The sequence below is a fragment of the Pan paniscus genome, chromosome 2 (assembly GCF_029289425.2).
Source record: "Pan paniscus chromosome 2, NHGRI_mPanPan1-v2.0_pri, whole genome shotgun sequence".
Classification (NCBI taxonomy): Eukaryota; Metazoa; Chordata; class Mammalia; order Primates; family Hominidae; genus Pan; species Pan paniscus.
Genome location: NC_085926.1, coordinates 165407850 through 165422985, shown reverse-complemented (window position 1 = coordinate 165422985; position 15136 = coordinate 165407850). Strand labels below are relative to the sequence as shown.

Below are 15136 nucleotides of genomic sequence, written 5' to 3'. Positions count from 1 at the left end.
TTAATACTCAACACAAACCAGTGAGGTTATCATAGTGTTACCTCCATTTTATATTTGAGAAAATTAAAGTGGTGCTGGGAATTGATCTCAGAGCTACTCACCTCTTCAACATCACATGGTTTCCACAGGGAAAGCCACTGAAGAAGTTATTTCTGGCATTTGTTGTTCAGTTTTCTAGTTAGATTTTTCCCTTACATGTTAGGAGGAGCTAACCTGGTATCATGTGGAGGATCTGGTTATGTCAGATTTTGGGATACATATAAGAAGCAACTTCTGGCTGAATTTTTGGCTCATAGTGGAGTTGGATCGATTATTATGTCTACTGATAAGATGAATCGATACCTTACCACAGGAGATCTTGATGGATGGTTGAAAATCTGGAATATAGAGGTAAATTGAAAAACATTATCACATTACCTTTAAGATTTTTGGTGACCCTTTGTTGCAGGTAACTATGAATCAAGCCTTGTCTGTCTCCTAAACAAAGGAAAAAATGTGTAGTCTAAGTGTTTTAAATAAAACATTTACAAGTTTCATGCAGAGACTTCTTTTAAATAATTAATGAGCAAAATCATGTTTTTCTCAGTATTGACAACCTTCTGTTAAGTAAGTCATCCAATTTAGAAATGCAATATTGTTAGTAAGGCACTGCAGCATTATTTGCATGTAAATAATTAGGGTACACCTTATTTTTAATGTATTTATTTATTTATTTGCTTATTTATTTATTTATTTTGAGACAGGATCTCCCTCTGTCACCTAGACTGGAGTGCAGTGGCATGATTATAGCTCTCTGCAACTTCAAACTCCTGGTTCCAGCCATCCTCCCACCTCAGCCTCCTGAGTAGCTAGGACTACAGGCGTGTTCCACTATGCCCAGCTAATTATTTTATTTTATTTTATTTTATTTTATTTTATTTTATTTTATTTTACTTTTTGTAGAGACAGGGTCTCACTAGGTTGCCTGGGGTGAGGCTACACCTTATCTGCAATGAGATTGTAAATGTAGTTTAAATACTAGAGGACTATTCCTTCATTTAACATTATTGTTACCCTGAGTTAGTTTGGGATTTTTTCTTTTTTATCACTGATTACCTGCTCAATTTTCTAATAATATTTAAAAGTTGTATATGTGACCACCTGTATGTGGTAAAGTTCATCTCTATCAAATAATTGGCTTTACTATTTATATTTTTTTTCCTTCCTCCTTCCCCACTAGTTCCTTTTTTTTATTTCCCAAGTCATCAGATAAGTTAGAAACCTTTTTTTAATGTAATTTCATTTTCTAGCCTCTTTTATCATGAACTTTTCTTTTGCATTTGGATCATAGGTTATTGTTCCCAAGTTTGAAAATCGGCCTTTTTTTAAAAGTGTTGTGTCATTGTAATCATTTCATATTTGAATTTTTTAGAGTTCTGGTATTTCTTTTCATTCAGGAGTACTGTCTTAACTCCAGTAAGAACAAAATCACCAAGGCCCCAACTCTGATAAGATCATTCCAACCTCATGAGGACCGAATAAGTTCCTTAGAGATGTGTGAGCCAGGTGGTCAGTTACTGATTATCTCCTCCTCTGCAGACTGCAGTATTTGTGTGACTGGTGTCTGCAATGCTCCTGTTTGGATCTTTGGTCAGGTAGAAATATTGCTTCTTTATTATTCTAGTATTTATTTGACATTTAGTATTAACTTGGGCTGATTTCTATTTGAATCTCATCAGCTGTTTAATGTTCATTAGTCATGAAAGCACTGACAACATTTCCGAAGCAGTAGCTCCAGGCGACTCTTGCCCTGTTTTCCATTAACCAAGACAGTTCCATCAAGTGGAAGACACCAGAGACATGGAAAGATGGGGGCTCTGTGCAGCTCAAAATATTCTAGGATTTCTGAGAAAAAATTCTCCTCTAGAATAAATTCCTTCAATTTCAAAATTTAGTAAAAGTTCAACGTGGATAAAATGATCATGTAACTAAAAAGACAGGTGATTATGACTGTTAACTAAGAACGTAATAATCAAATGCAGAAAATTTTAGAAAAAAAAACCAATCATCCTATTCATTATCTGGTTTACTGCTGCCAAATAATAATAGTTAACATTTGCTGAGTTTTTCTTGTGTACGTGGGGTACTGTTCTAAGATGTTTTTCAAGAATTAACTCATTTAATCTTCACAATTGCTCAACTCAGGAGGGAGCAGCTCTCACAATTCCCATTTTACAGATAAGGAAACAGAGGCACAGAGAGTTTGAATAAATCACCTGAGCTCACAGAAGCTAATCGTGGTAGAGTTTTGTTTTTAACTCAAGTTGGGTCACTTCAGAGCTCACATTTTTAACCCCTTTCTCAAGATCTGACTTGCTCCTGCCTATGAAATGAAATGGAAGTGGGAGTCATGAAAGAAAGGAAATATTTAGTCTCATATTTTCTGTTATTTTTTCGTTCTGCTTTCTTGGGAACTTTTCCTGTTCCATTTGTGCTTTTGTGGACAAAATATGTTTCATTGGTTTCAACCAGTACTATTCAAACCTGGTATAAGTTTAAGGTGAAGCCTCAATATCTGTTTGGCCAGCTGATTTGGTTCTATTTAGGAGCCTCAGGTGCCAATCTTATGCCAGGAGAGTAGGCAATTCTTTTAGTGTTGGAAGACAAGGTTTGTTGTTGCTGTATTTGTAAAGTCAGTTTGATGAGGCCAACCTGTGTGGAAAGAATTCTAAGCACCCCTTTAGGATGCAGAGGGTGTTGGTAAATCAGAAAATCATCTGGGAGGTGGACCCACATTGGCTAGACGACAGTCTCAATGTAACACTCAGGAGCTGTAGCAATCTCTTGTATTTTGTAAATAAGACAAGCACTAGACTTTTCTCAGTCAGGAAAAAAAGCGGCTAAGTGGGAACTCATATAGGCATGTGATCAGTGAGACAGGGTGGGACATGGCTGGCAGTCTGGACAGGAAAGAGGGTGGAAGCCTGCTTCAGGCCACTGAAGAAGCCAATGCATTGCTGACAGAGGCTGTGGCAAGATGAGGTGGAGGTTTGAACAACAGGTAAAGAAACGAAACGTCAGCAAGTGGGTGACCTAAGAAGTTCCTTAGACATCCGGGGTCGAACCAAGAAATAACACCATTCTAGGTGTAGGTGCCATATAAAGTTCACCCACCAAACATAATCTGTAGCTAAATTTTATTTTAATTCAGAAATGTGTGCTTGTAAAACTGCTTATTTTTGTATTATTGATACTATTTGTTGTTTCTGTGAAGTCTTGCTTTTTTGAAGGACTTCAGATGCAAAAAGCCCTCATGAGAATAATTTTATTTTTTCCCTTCTGTTCAAGACAGGAGAAGAGTCATCAGAGCTGGGTCAGTTTTACAAATTGAAGGCTAGCAAAGCTGGGGAAAACGGTTTTCTAGTTCCTTCTGCTTGCACTACTTCTTTTTTTTAATTTTAATTTTTTAAAGGATTGACTTTTATCAAGCTGTCTTGAATATAAGTGCCATTAGTCCCAAGATGTAGAGCAAAGAGTGTGGGGAAGAAGAAACAGAAAGGAGGGGAAAGGGAATGGAAAAGAGGGAAAGGAAAGAGAGAGGAGAGAAGGGACTTTTGTTTGTTTGTTTGTTTGTTTAAAAAAAAACAAAAATTAGAATCACTTTTATAACATAGCTATTGACCTTAGGCTGGTTTTCAGGTTAGATTTTTAAAAGTAAGTTGTATGGTATGTCTATTTCTAGAGTTGGAGAAATAGGAGTGAATAGGATTTATTCATAAATGCATGTTTATCCCACGAAGCTGACAGGTGATTGTGGGATAAGAAGAAATTCAAATGATGCTTGAAATTCTTCAGTGCCCCACTTTGTGCACTAACTACTGTTGTGCTAGGCAGAATTTATGTACTGGCAACTCTCCTCATCTGATTGATTTGATGTCCAGTGACTTTGATTGTGTCTCTTCATCCAGTGAATAATTAAAATTTGATTTAGTTGCCCACATTTAAACAATAGTAGATTTCGTGTAAAGATCCAAGTTTCTCATTTCTCTTAAAAAAAGAGCAATCAGGCAAGAGAAAGAAATAAAGGGTATTCAAATAGGCAGAGAGGAAGTCAAATTGTCTCTGTTTGCATACAACATGATTGTATATTTAGAAAACCCCATCGTCTCAGCCCAAAAACGCCTTAAGTTGATAAAGAACTTCAGCAAAGTCTCAGGATACAAAATTAATGTGCAAAAATCACAAGCATTCCTGTACACCAATAATAGACAAGCAGAGAGCCCAATCATGAGCGAATTCCCATTCACAATTGCTACAAAGAAAATCAAATACCTAGGAATACAACTTACAAGGGACATGAAGGACCTCTTCAAGGAGAACTACAAATCGTTGCTCAAGGAAATCAGGGAGGACATAAACAAATGGAAAAACACTCCATGCTCATGAACAGGAAGAATCAATATCATGAAAATGGCCATACTGCCCAAAGTAATTTATAGATTCAATGCTATTCCCATCAAGCTATCATTGGCTTTCTTCACAGAACTAGAAAAAACTACTTTAAATTTTATATGGAACCGAAAAAGAGCCCATGTTGCCAAGACAATCCTAAGCAAAAAGAACAAAGCTGGAGACATCATGCTACCTGACATCAAACTATACTGCAAGGCTACAGTAACCAAAACAGCATGGTACTGGTACCAAAACAGATAAAGAGACCAATGGAATAGAACAGAGGCCTCATAAATAATACCACACACCTACAAGCATCTGATCTTCGACAAACCTTACATAAACAAACAATGGGGAAATTATTCCCTATTTAATAAATGGTGCTGGGAAAACTGGCTAGCCATAAGCAGAATACAGAAACTGGACCCCTTTCTTACACCTTATACAAAAATTAACTCAAAATGGATTAAAGACTTAAATGTAAAACCTAAAACTATAAAAACCCTAGAAGAAAACCTAGGTAAAAACCATACAGGACATAGGCATGGGCAAAGACATCATGACTAAAATACCAAAAGCAATTGCAGCAAAAGCTGAAGTTGACAAATGCAATCTAATTAAACTAAAAAGCTTCTGCACAGCAAAAGAAAATATCATCAGGGTGAACAGGCAACCTACAGAATGGGAGAAAATTTTTGCAATCAATCAATCAATCAATCTGACAAAGGTCTAATATCCAGAATCTATGAGGAACTTAAACAAATGTACAAGAAAGAAACCAAACAACCCCATCGAAACGTGAGTGAAGGATATGAACAGACACTTCTCAAAAGAAGGTATTTATGTGGCCAAGAAACACTGAAAAAAAGCTCATCATCACTGGTCATTAGAGAAATGCATATCAAAACCATAATGAGATACCATCCCACATCAGTTAGAATGGCAATCATTAAAAAGTCTGGAAACAGCAGATGCTGGTGAGGATGTGGAGAAATAGGAATGCTTTTACACTGTTGGTGGGAGTGCAAATTAGTTCAACCATTGTGGAAGACAGTGTGGCAACTCCTCAAGGATCTAGAACCAGAAATACCATTTGATTCAGGAATCCCATTACTGAATATATACTCAGCGGATTATAAATCATTCTACTATTAAATACACATGCACATGTATGTTTTTTGCAGCACTATTTACAATAGCAAAGACTTGGAACCAACCCAAATACCCATCAATGATAGACCAGAAAAAGAAAATGTGGCACATATAAACGATGGAATACTATGCAGCCATAAAACAGGATGAGTTCTTGTCTTTGCAAGGACATGGATGAAGCTGGAAACCATCATCCTCAGCAAACTAACACAGGAACAGAAAACCAAACACCACATGTTCTCACTCATAAGTGAGAGTTGAACAATTAGAACACATGGACACAGGGAGAGGAACATCCCTCACCGGGGCCTGTCGGGGGGTGGGGGAAAGGGGAGGTAGAGCATTAAGATAAATACCTAATGCATGTGGAGCTTAAAACTTAGATGATGGGTTGATAGGTGCAGCAAACCACCATGGCACATGTATACCTATGTAACAAGCCTGAATGTTCAGCACATGTATCCCAGAACTTAAAGTGAAAAAAAAAAAAAAGAATGTATGTCATTCCTTAAGAGTAACTATGGCTTTTATGTAAAATGGGTTCTCTTTAATTCAGTGTAGTCTCTGAATTTTTTTATTGCCTTAAAAACTGAGGGTGAGTTTTATTTACTATTTATTACCCATTTATTTTCTTGTATTAGGTTCAATTCATTCATTGATATTATTTGACTGGCCCTGTAGGCATTTTATTCTGCAAACACTTATGACAAGTCTGATCAATTTGCACACCAGCCAAATATCTGCAGGATGCCTACGGTTCCCCTCATATCTCACAGGCTGCATTCTCTGGAACATTCTGTGTGCATGAAGTGTATTGATATAAGATGAGAAAATTGGCTCTGTATTTAAAACATAAAATAGATTGTTAATGGGGAACTTTTGCTAGATGAATGCATTTTAAGAAGTGTAGCCAAATCTGTGAAAACTATTATATAACACACATAATTTTTAGAAAACAATATTTAATAACTGAATTGGCTTTTGAAAACATTTAAGGAGGTAACACGCAAATAAAGTAGTTGAGGGAATAAATAAGTGTGGCAATTCTTTAACAAAAGTTTTGTTTCGTTTTTAGTAAATATACATCTGGCTATTCAGAATTTTAAAATGGGAATGGTAAAAAAATTTTTGTAGTTCATTATTATCTCTTCAGAGAATTTTTGTTTCTTATGACATATCTCATTTTCTACCTTTATTAAAGTTACATGAAAGTCTTTCATTTCCCCTGTAAAACTGTAAGCTTCTTGTGGACCGGAGTCATGTCTTTTTCATCTTCTTGTGTGTCCCACCCCAGGACTTTAATTAGTAATCCAGCACATGGTAAACACATGTAAATGTTTGAAGAAAATAAATTTCATAAAAATAAAACAGATGTTTTCGTTTTTTTCAGGCAAAGCACTGGCATATTGAAAACTGCCTTTTCCTTCCTAAAAGAGATACTAATTTAGTGGAAAGTGAGATTCAAAAGGAAATTTCCTTATTTTCTAAGGAGGAATCTTGTTTAGACCCAACAGAACATTCTCTACTTAATAAGAAAAACAAAGATGACTCAACGTACAAGTAAGTAATTTTGAACATTAGCCAGATGTCAACTGAAGTCTAGATAAGACATAGATAAGATTGGTCCAAATTTCCTTCTGTCCTCTGTGGAATGTTCAATGACTACCTCAAGATTTCTCCAAAATTTGGGGGATTGGTAGGTGTGTATGAATGAGTGACTTATATTATCGGGGCCATATTTGGTTCTTATTTCTTGACTACATTGATTCTTGATATGTATTAAGTGCCATCTAGTCTTTTACTGCTACTCCATCATCAATCTAATTGTGAAAATTTGCCCCTTTCTTCAAAAACTATCTATCTATCTATCTATCTATCTATCTATCTATCTATCTATCTATCTATCTGTCTTAGAATGTGTATCAGATTTTACTCCTGGTTTTGATAAAGTGCACAGCGGTTTATGTGACAAAAGTTCAAAGAGCTTAACTTTGAAGTTAGACTTCACTTCCTTAAGGCTTCTCGTCCCTCTATGTTGCTCAGATGTTCTTCTCTTCACATCGCTCTGCTAGATTCCATATTTATATTTCATTTATGCTCTCATGTTAAGGAGTTTAGTTCTTTTGTTTTCTATACTTTTGCTAAACCATGCTCTCATAACTTAACTTTCATGCTAAATGGCTATTTTATTCTTGTAGAGATAGATATCTGAGCTTATTACTTGGAGAATAATAAAAATATTTTGGCGCTTTTGGTTTATTATTTGTTCAATGTGAGAAAAGAAATGGGGTTTACTCAGAGCTGACAAGAAAATAGTCATTCTATAAAACTCCCATCATGCTTTAATTCATTGCTTCTGTAACATTCTATGTTAAACAGGTGAAACACCAGAGAGAACTGTCTTTTCTTCTTCCCTTTAACTCAGTAGTCACAGTTTTCCTTTCACTGAGGATGGGAAGAAGGAAAAAGGTAGCATTGCTGTTCTTGAGGCTTGACAGATGTGCAAAGCATTCTCTTTTTTCTGGGGGTATAGTTGAGGGTTCTTTGATGACCCCACTGAGGGATCTCTGCATTGCACATTTCCAAACTCATGAACTCTTTGACTAGTTTCTTATGGCTCACCTCCTCCAGCTCATGACCCTTGTAATACACATCACAGTGTTTTCTGTTACAGTCCTGCACATTGCCAAGCCTCCCCTCTTGCACAACTCCTGGTTTAACTTCTGCTTGGCCTGTAGGAAACTCAAACATTTTGCAATACCAACTTTTCCACTGTTTCCCCACTGCTCCCTGCAACTCCAGGTACAGCTTTTTGCCTGTAGACTTCTTCAGGTGTTAGTGAGACACAGGTCTGCTGTGTCCCTCTCATCGTTACCCTAGAGGACTACCTTAAGCTATTTGGGCTATGTGAATAGAGGCTAGAAATGAAAAAGAGAAAAGCTTTCCTCCCCTCCAATGGAGTGGGTCTCAATTCACACATAAGACTCTCTCTGATGCAATCATCCCTTGTAGTTTCTGCATCCTTTGTTTATATCTTAAAGTGATGGTTGGCTTAAGTGTCACAAGATCAGTTTTGGAGCTACCTTCTTGGCAAAATGACTCTTCACACAGAGTCTAACCACCTCATTTTGGCATGTAGAAATACTTTTGTATTAAACATCTCAATAAATTACTTTGCTTTCAAACTTTTTGAACCTCCGCTGACACATAGATAGAAGAAAAAAATTCCCCTTTAGCATTCTGTTATGCTAAATTACTTTGGTATTTGTTCTTCCATTTCCTTGAATTATGGCTTGCAGAAATGTCAAGTGGCATTTTACATTTAGGCAGAAGGATATTTTCAGTTTAGAAATCTAGCATGAGCAATCCTGTACAATCATAGAATGCTGGGAATGGAAAGACTTTACATAGGATAAAATGTCCCCACCCACCTACCCTACTCAATCTTACAGATGAAGAAATAAAGTTACCTTAGGGTAACACAGACAGATCATATTTTTTCTTTCCATCACATGCATAGCAGAGTGAAAGCAAGTATTACAGATTCCTGTTTAAGAGTATTTCAGCCAAGATACTAATTTCCCATTCCTTATGACAAACTCAGTTATCCTTTAAACATTTTTTTTGAGGCTGTCTTGCTTTGTTGTCCAGCTGAAATGCAGTGGTGCGACCACAGCTCACTGCAGCATCAACTTCCCTGGCTCAATCAATCCTCCCACCTCAGCCTCCCAAGTAGCTCGGACTACAGGCATGCCACCACACCCAGTTTGCACACACACACACATTTTTTTCTTTATAGATGAGGTTTCGTCATGTTGCTCAGGCAGGTCTGGAACTCCTAGGTTGAAGTGATCCTTCCACTTCACCCTCCCAAAGTGCTGGGATTACAGACGTGAGCCATCACTCCCATCCTAAACACTTTTTTATACCAATCTTTTCCTAGATTCAAACATTGGCAGTTTGAACTCTTCTTTCCTGACTTCATTTTCAGTTAATTTTATTTTCTATTGTTCCTGGAAACTTTGTATTATGAAAATCAGTGCTGATATATAGGGTTTTTAAAAATTTATTTTAATTTCTGGGGTACATGTGTAGGATGTACAGCTTTGTTACATAGGTAAATGTATGCCATGGAGGTTTGCTGCACCTATTGACCTATTACCTAAGTATTAAACCCAGCATGCAGTAGCAATTTTTCATGATGCTCCCCCTCCCCCATCCCCCACCCCTGGACAGGTTCCAGTGTGTGTTGTTCCCCACCTTGTGTCCATGTGTTCTCATTGTTCAGCTCCCACTTTTGAGTGAGAACATGTGATGTTTTGTTTTCTGTTCCTGAGTTAGTTTGCTGAGGATAATGGCTTCCAGCTCCATCCATGTCCCTGCAGAGGACATTATCTCATTCCTTTTGTGGCTGTATAGTATTCCATGGTGTATATGTAACATCATTTTCTTTATCCAGTCTATCATTGATGGGCATTTGGGTTGATTCCATTTATTGGCTATTGTGAATAGTGCTGTAATGAACATATGTGTGCTTGTATCTTTATAACAGAATGATTTATATTCCTTTGGGTATATACCCAGTAATGAGATTGCTGGGTCAAATGGTAGTTTAAATAGTATTTCTGGTTCTAGGTCTTTGAGGAATCACCACACCATCTTAGACCATGAGTGAACTAATTTACATTCCCATCAACAGTGCAAAAGCATTTGTATCTCTCTGCAGCCTCACCAGCATCTGTTATTTCTTGACTTTTTAGTAATTGCTATTGTGACTGGCATGAGATGGTATCTCACTGTGGTTTTGATTTGCATTTCTCTAATGATCAGTGATGTTGAGCCTTTTTTCATTTGTTTGTTGGTTGCATAAATGTCTTCTTTTGAGAAGTGTCAGTTTATGTCTTTGCCCACTTTTTAATGGGTTTTTTTTCTTGTAAATTTGTTTAAGTTCCCTGTGGACTCTGAATACTAGCTCTTTGTCTGATGGATAAGTTGCAAATATTTTCACCCATTCTGTAAGTTGTCTGTTCACTCTGATGACAGTTTCTTTTGCTGTGCAGAAGCTTTTTAGTTTAATATCTCATTTGGCAACAAAAGCCAAAGTTGACAAATGGGATCTAATTAAACTAAAGAGCTTCTGCACAGCAAAAGAAACTACCATCAGAGTGAACAGGCAACCTACAAAATGGGAGAAAATTTTTGCAACCTACTCATCTGACAAAGGGCTAATATTCAGAATCTACAGTGAACTCAAACAAATTTACAAGAAAAAAACAAACAACCCCATCAAAAAGTGGGCAAAGGATATGAACAGACACTTCTCAAAAGAAGTCATTTATGCAACCAAAAGACACATGAAAAAATGCTCATCATCACTGGCCATCAGAGAAATGCAAATCAAAATCACAATTAGATACCATCTCACACCAGTTAGAATGGCAATCATTAAAAAGTCAGGAAACAACAGGAGCTGGAGAGGATGTGGAGAAATAGGAACACTTTTACACTGTTGGTGGGACTGTAAACTAGTTCAACCATTGTGGAAGTCAGTGTGGCGATTCCTCAGGGATCTAGAACTAGAAATACCATTTGACCCAGCCATCCCATTACTGGGTATATACCCAAAGGACTATAAATCATGCTGCTATAAAGACACATGCACACGTATGTTTATTGTGGCACTATTCACAATAGCAAAGACTTGGAACCAACCCAAATGTCCAACAATGATAGACTGGATTAAGAAAATGTGGCACATATACACCATGGAATACTATGCAGCCATAAAAAATGATGAGTTCATGTCCTTTGCAGGGACATGGATGAAACTGGAAATCATCATTCTCAGCAAACTATTGCAAGGACAAAAACCAAACACTGCATGTTCTCACTCATAGGTGGGAATTGAACAATGAGAACACATGGACACAGGAAGGGGAACATCACACTCTGGGGACTGTTGTGGGGTTGGGGGAGGGGGGAGGGATAGCATTAGGAGATATAACTAATGCTAGATGACGAGTTAATGGATGCAGCACACAAGCATGGCACATGTATACATATGTAACTAACCTGCACATTGTGCACATGTACCCTAAAACTTAAAGTATAATAATAATAAAAAAAAGAAAAGAAAAGTAAAGGTTAAAAACAGAAAAAAAAATATCTCATTTGTCAATTTTTAGTTTCATTGTAATTACTTTTGATGTTTTCATCTTGAAATCTTTGCCTGTACCTATATCCTGAATCACATTGCCTAGATTTTCTTCTAGGGTTTTTACAGCTTTGGGTTTTACAATTAAGTCTTTAATCCATTTTGAGTTAATTTTTGTATAAGATGTAAGGAAGGAGACGGGTTTCAATTTCCTGCATATGGCTAGCCAGTTCTCCTAGCACCATTTATTAAATAGGGAATCCTTTCTTCATTGCTTGTTTTCATCAGCTTTGTTGAAGATTAGATGGTTGTAGATGTGTGGTCTTATTTCTTAGTTCTCTATTCTGTTCCATGGGTCTCTGTGTCTGTTTTTGTACCAGTACTATGCTGTTTTGGTTACTGTAGCCGTGTAGTACAGTTTGAAGTTGGGTAGCCTGATGCCTCCAGCTTTGTTCTTTTTGGTTAGCATTGTTTTGGCTATACAGGCTCTTTTTTGGTTCCATATGAATTTTAAAATAGTTTTTTTCTAATTCTGTCAAGAATGTCAAGAGTACTAGTTTACAGTCCCACCAACAGTGTAAAAGTGTTCCTATTTACCCACATCCTCTCCAGCACCTGTTGTTTCCTGACTTTTTAATGCTCACCATTCTAACTGGTTTGAGATGGTATCTCATTATGGTTTTGATTTGCATTTCTCTGATGGCCAGTGATGATGAGCATTTTTTCATGTGTTTCTTGGCTGCATAAATGTCTTCTTTTGAGAAGTGTCTGTTCATATCCTTTGCCCACTTTTGGATGGGGTTGTTTGTTTTTTTCTTGTAAATTTGTTTGAGTTCATTGTAGATTCTGGATATTAGCCCTTTGTCAGATTAGTAGATTGCAAAAATTTTCTCCCATTCTGTAGGTTGCCTGTTCACTCTGATGGTAGTTTCTTTTGCTGTGCAGAAGCTCGTTAGTTTAATTAGATCCCATTTGTCAATTTTGGCTCCTTCAACCATTGTGGAAGTCAGTGTGGCGATTCCTCAGGGATCTAGAACTAGAAATACCATTTGACCCAGCCATCCCATTACTGGGTGTGTACCCAAAGGATCATATATCATGCTGCTATAAAGACACATGCACACGTATGTTTATTGTGGCACTATTCACAATAATGACGACTTGGAACCAACCCAAATGTCCAACAATGATAGACTTGATTAAGAAAATGTGGCATATATACACCATGGAATACTATGCAGCCATAAGAAATGATGAGTTCATGTCCTTTGTAGGGACATGGATGAAGCTGGAAACCATCATTCTCAGCAAACTATTGCAAGGACAAAAAAACCAACCACCACATGTTCTCACTCATAGGTGGGAATTGAACAATGAGAACACATGGACACAGGAAGGGGAACATCACACACTGGGGCCTGTTGTGGGGTCGGGGGAGGGTGGAGGGATAGCATTTGGAGATATACCTAATGTTAAATGATGAGTTACTGGGTGCAGCACAACAACATGGCACTTGTATACGTATGTAACTAACCTGCACGTTGTGCACATGTACCCTAAAACTTAAAGTATAATAAAAAAAATTTCAAGAGTAGTTTGATGGGAATAGCATTGAATCTATAAATTACTTTGGGCAGTATGGCGATTTTCATGATATTGATTCTTTCTGTTCATGATCATGAAATGTTTTTCCATTTGTTTGTGTCCTCTCTGATTTCCTTGAGCAATGGTTTGTAGTTCTCCTTGAAGAGGGTTCTTCACTTTCCTTGATAGCTGTATTCCTAGATATTTTATTCTCTGTAGCGATTGTTAATGGGAATTCATCTATGATTTGGCCCTCTGCTTATCTGTTATTTTTGTATAGGAGTGCTTGTGATTTTTGCACATTGTTTTTGTATCCTGAGTCTTCGCTGAAGTTATCAGCTTAAGAAGCTTTTGGGCTGAGTCAATATGGTTTTCTAGATATAGTATCATGTCACCTGCAAACAGAGAGAGTTTGACTTCCTTTCTTCCTATTTGAATACGCTTTATTTCTTTCTCTTGCCTGATTGCCCTGGCCAGAACTTCCAATACTACCCTGAATAGGAGCGGTGAGAAAGGGCATCTTTGTCTTGTGCCGGTTTTCAAGGGGAATGCCTCCAGCTTTTGCCCATTCAGTATGATATTGGCTATGAGTTTGGCATAAGTGACTCTTATTATTTTGAGATACGTTCCTTCAATATATATTTTATTCAGAGTTTTTAACATGAAGAAATATTGAATTGTATAGCAGGCATTTTCTGTACCTATTGAAGTAATCATGTGGTTTTTGTTCTTAGTTTTGTTTATGTGATGAATTACATTTATTGATTTACCTACGTTGAGTCAGCCTTGAATCCTGGGGATGAAGCCAACTTGATTGTGGTGGATACGCTTTTTGATGTGCTGCAGAATTTGGTTTGCAAGTATTTTATTGAGGATTTTTGCATCGATGTTCATCAGGGATATTGGCTGAAGTTCTTTTTTCGTTGTTTTGTTTTGTCTTGACCAGGTTTTGGTATCAGGATGATACTGAGCTCATAAAATGAGTGAGGGAAGAGTCACTCCTTTTCAATTTTTTGGAATAGTTTCAGAAGAAATGGTACCAGCTCCTTTTTGTATCTCTGGTAGAATTCAGCTGTGAATCACTCTGGTCCTTGGCTTTTTTGGTTTGTAGGCTATTTATTACTACCTCAATTTCAAAACTCATTACTGGCCTCTTCAGGGATTCAACTTCTTCCTGGTTCAGTCTTGGGAGGGTGTTTGTGTCCAGGAATTTATCCATTTCTTCTAGATTTCTTAGTTTATTTGCACAGAGGTGTTTATAGTATTCTTTGATGGTTGTATTTCTGTGGGGCCAGTGGTGATATCCCCTTTATCTTTTATTATTGTGTCTATTTGATTCTTCTGTCTTTTCTTCTTTATTAATTCAGCTAGCAATCTATCTATTTTCTTAATTTTTTTCAAAAAGCCAGTTTAGGGATTTGTTGATATTTTGAAGGGTGTGTGTGTGTGTGTGTGTGTGTGTGTGTGTGTGTGTGTCTCTGCATCTCCTTCAGTTCTGCTCTGACCTTGGTTATTTCTTGTCTTCTGCTAGCTTAGGGGTCTGTTTGCTCTTGGTTCTCTAGTTCATTAGTTGTGATGTCAGGATGTTGATTTGAGATCTTTCTAGCTTTTTGATGTGGGCATTTAGTGCTGTAAATTTTTCTCTTAACACTGCATTAGCTGTGTCCCAGGGATTTTGGTACATGGCCTCTTTCTTCTCATTAGTTTCAAGGAACTTCTTAATTTCTGTCTTAATTTCATTACTTACCCAGGAGTCATTCAAGAGCAGGATGTTCAACTTCTATGTAGTTGTGTGGTGTTTAGTGAGTTTCTTAA

The 15136-nt window shown here is 37.1% G+C and overlaps 1 protein-coding gene across 1 annotated transcript in view; it reads left to right on the top strand.

Annotated features, from left to right (window-relative positions):
* WDR49 (WD repeat domain 49) overlaps positions 1-15136 on the top strand; it is a 182063-nt gene that overhangs the window by 131339 nt on the left and 35588 nt on the right. The window contains exons 14-16 of the mRNA XM_034957691.3: positions 203-390; positions 1437-1634; positions 6974-7143. Coding sequence (XP_034813582.1) covers positions 203-390; positions 1437-1634; positions 6974-7143 — 556 coding nt within the window. The remainder of the gene's footprint in view (positions 1-202; positions 391-1436; positions 1635-6973; positions 7144-15136) is intronic.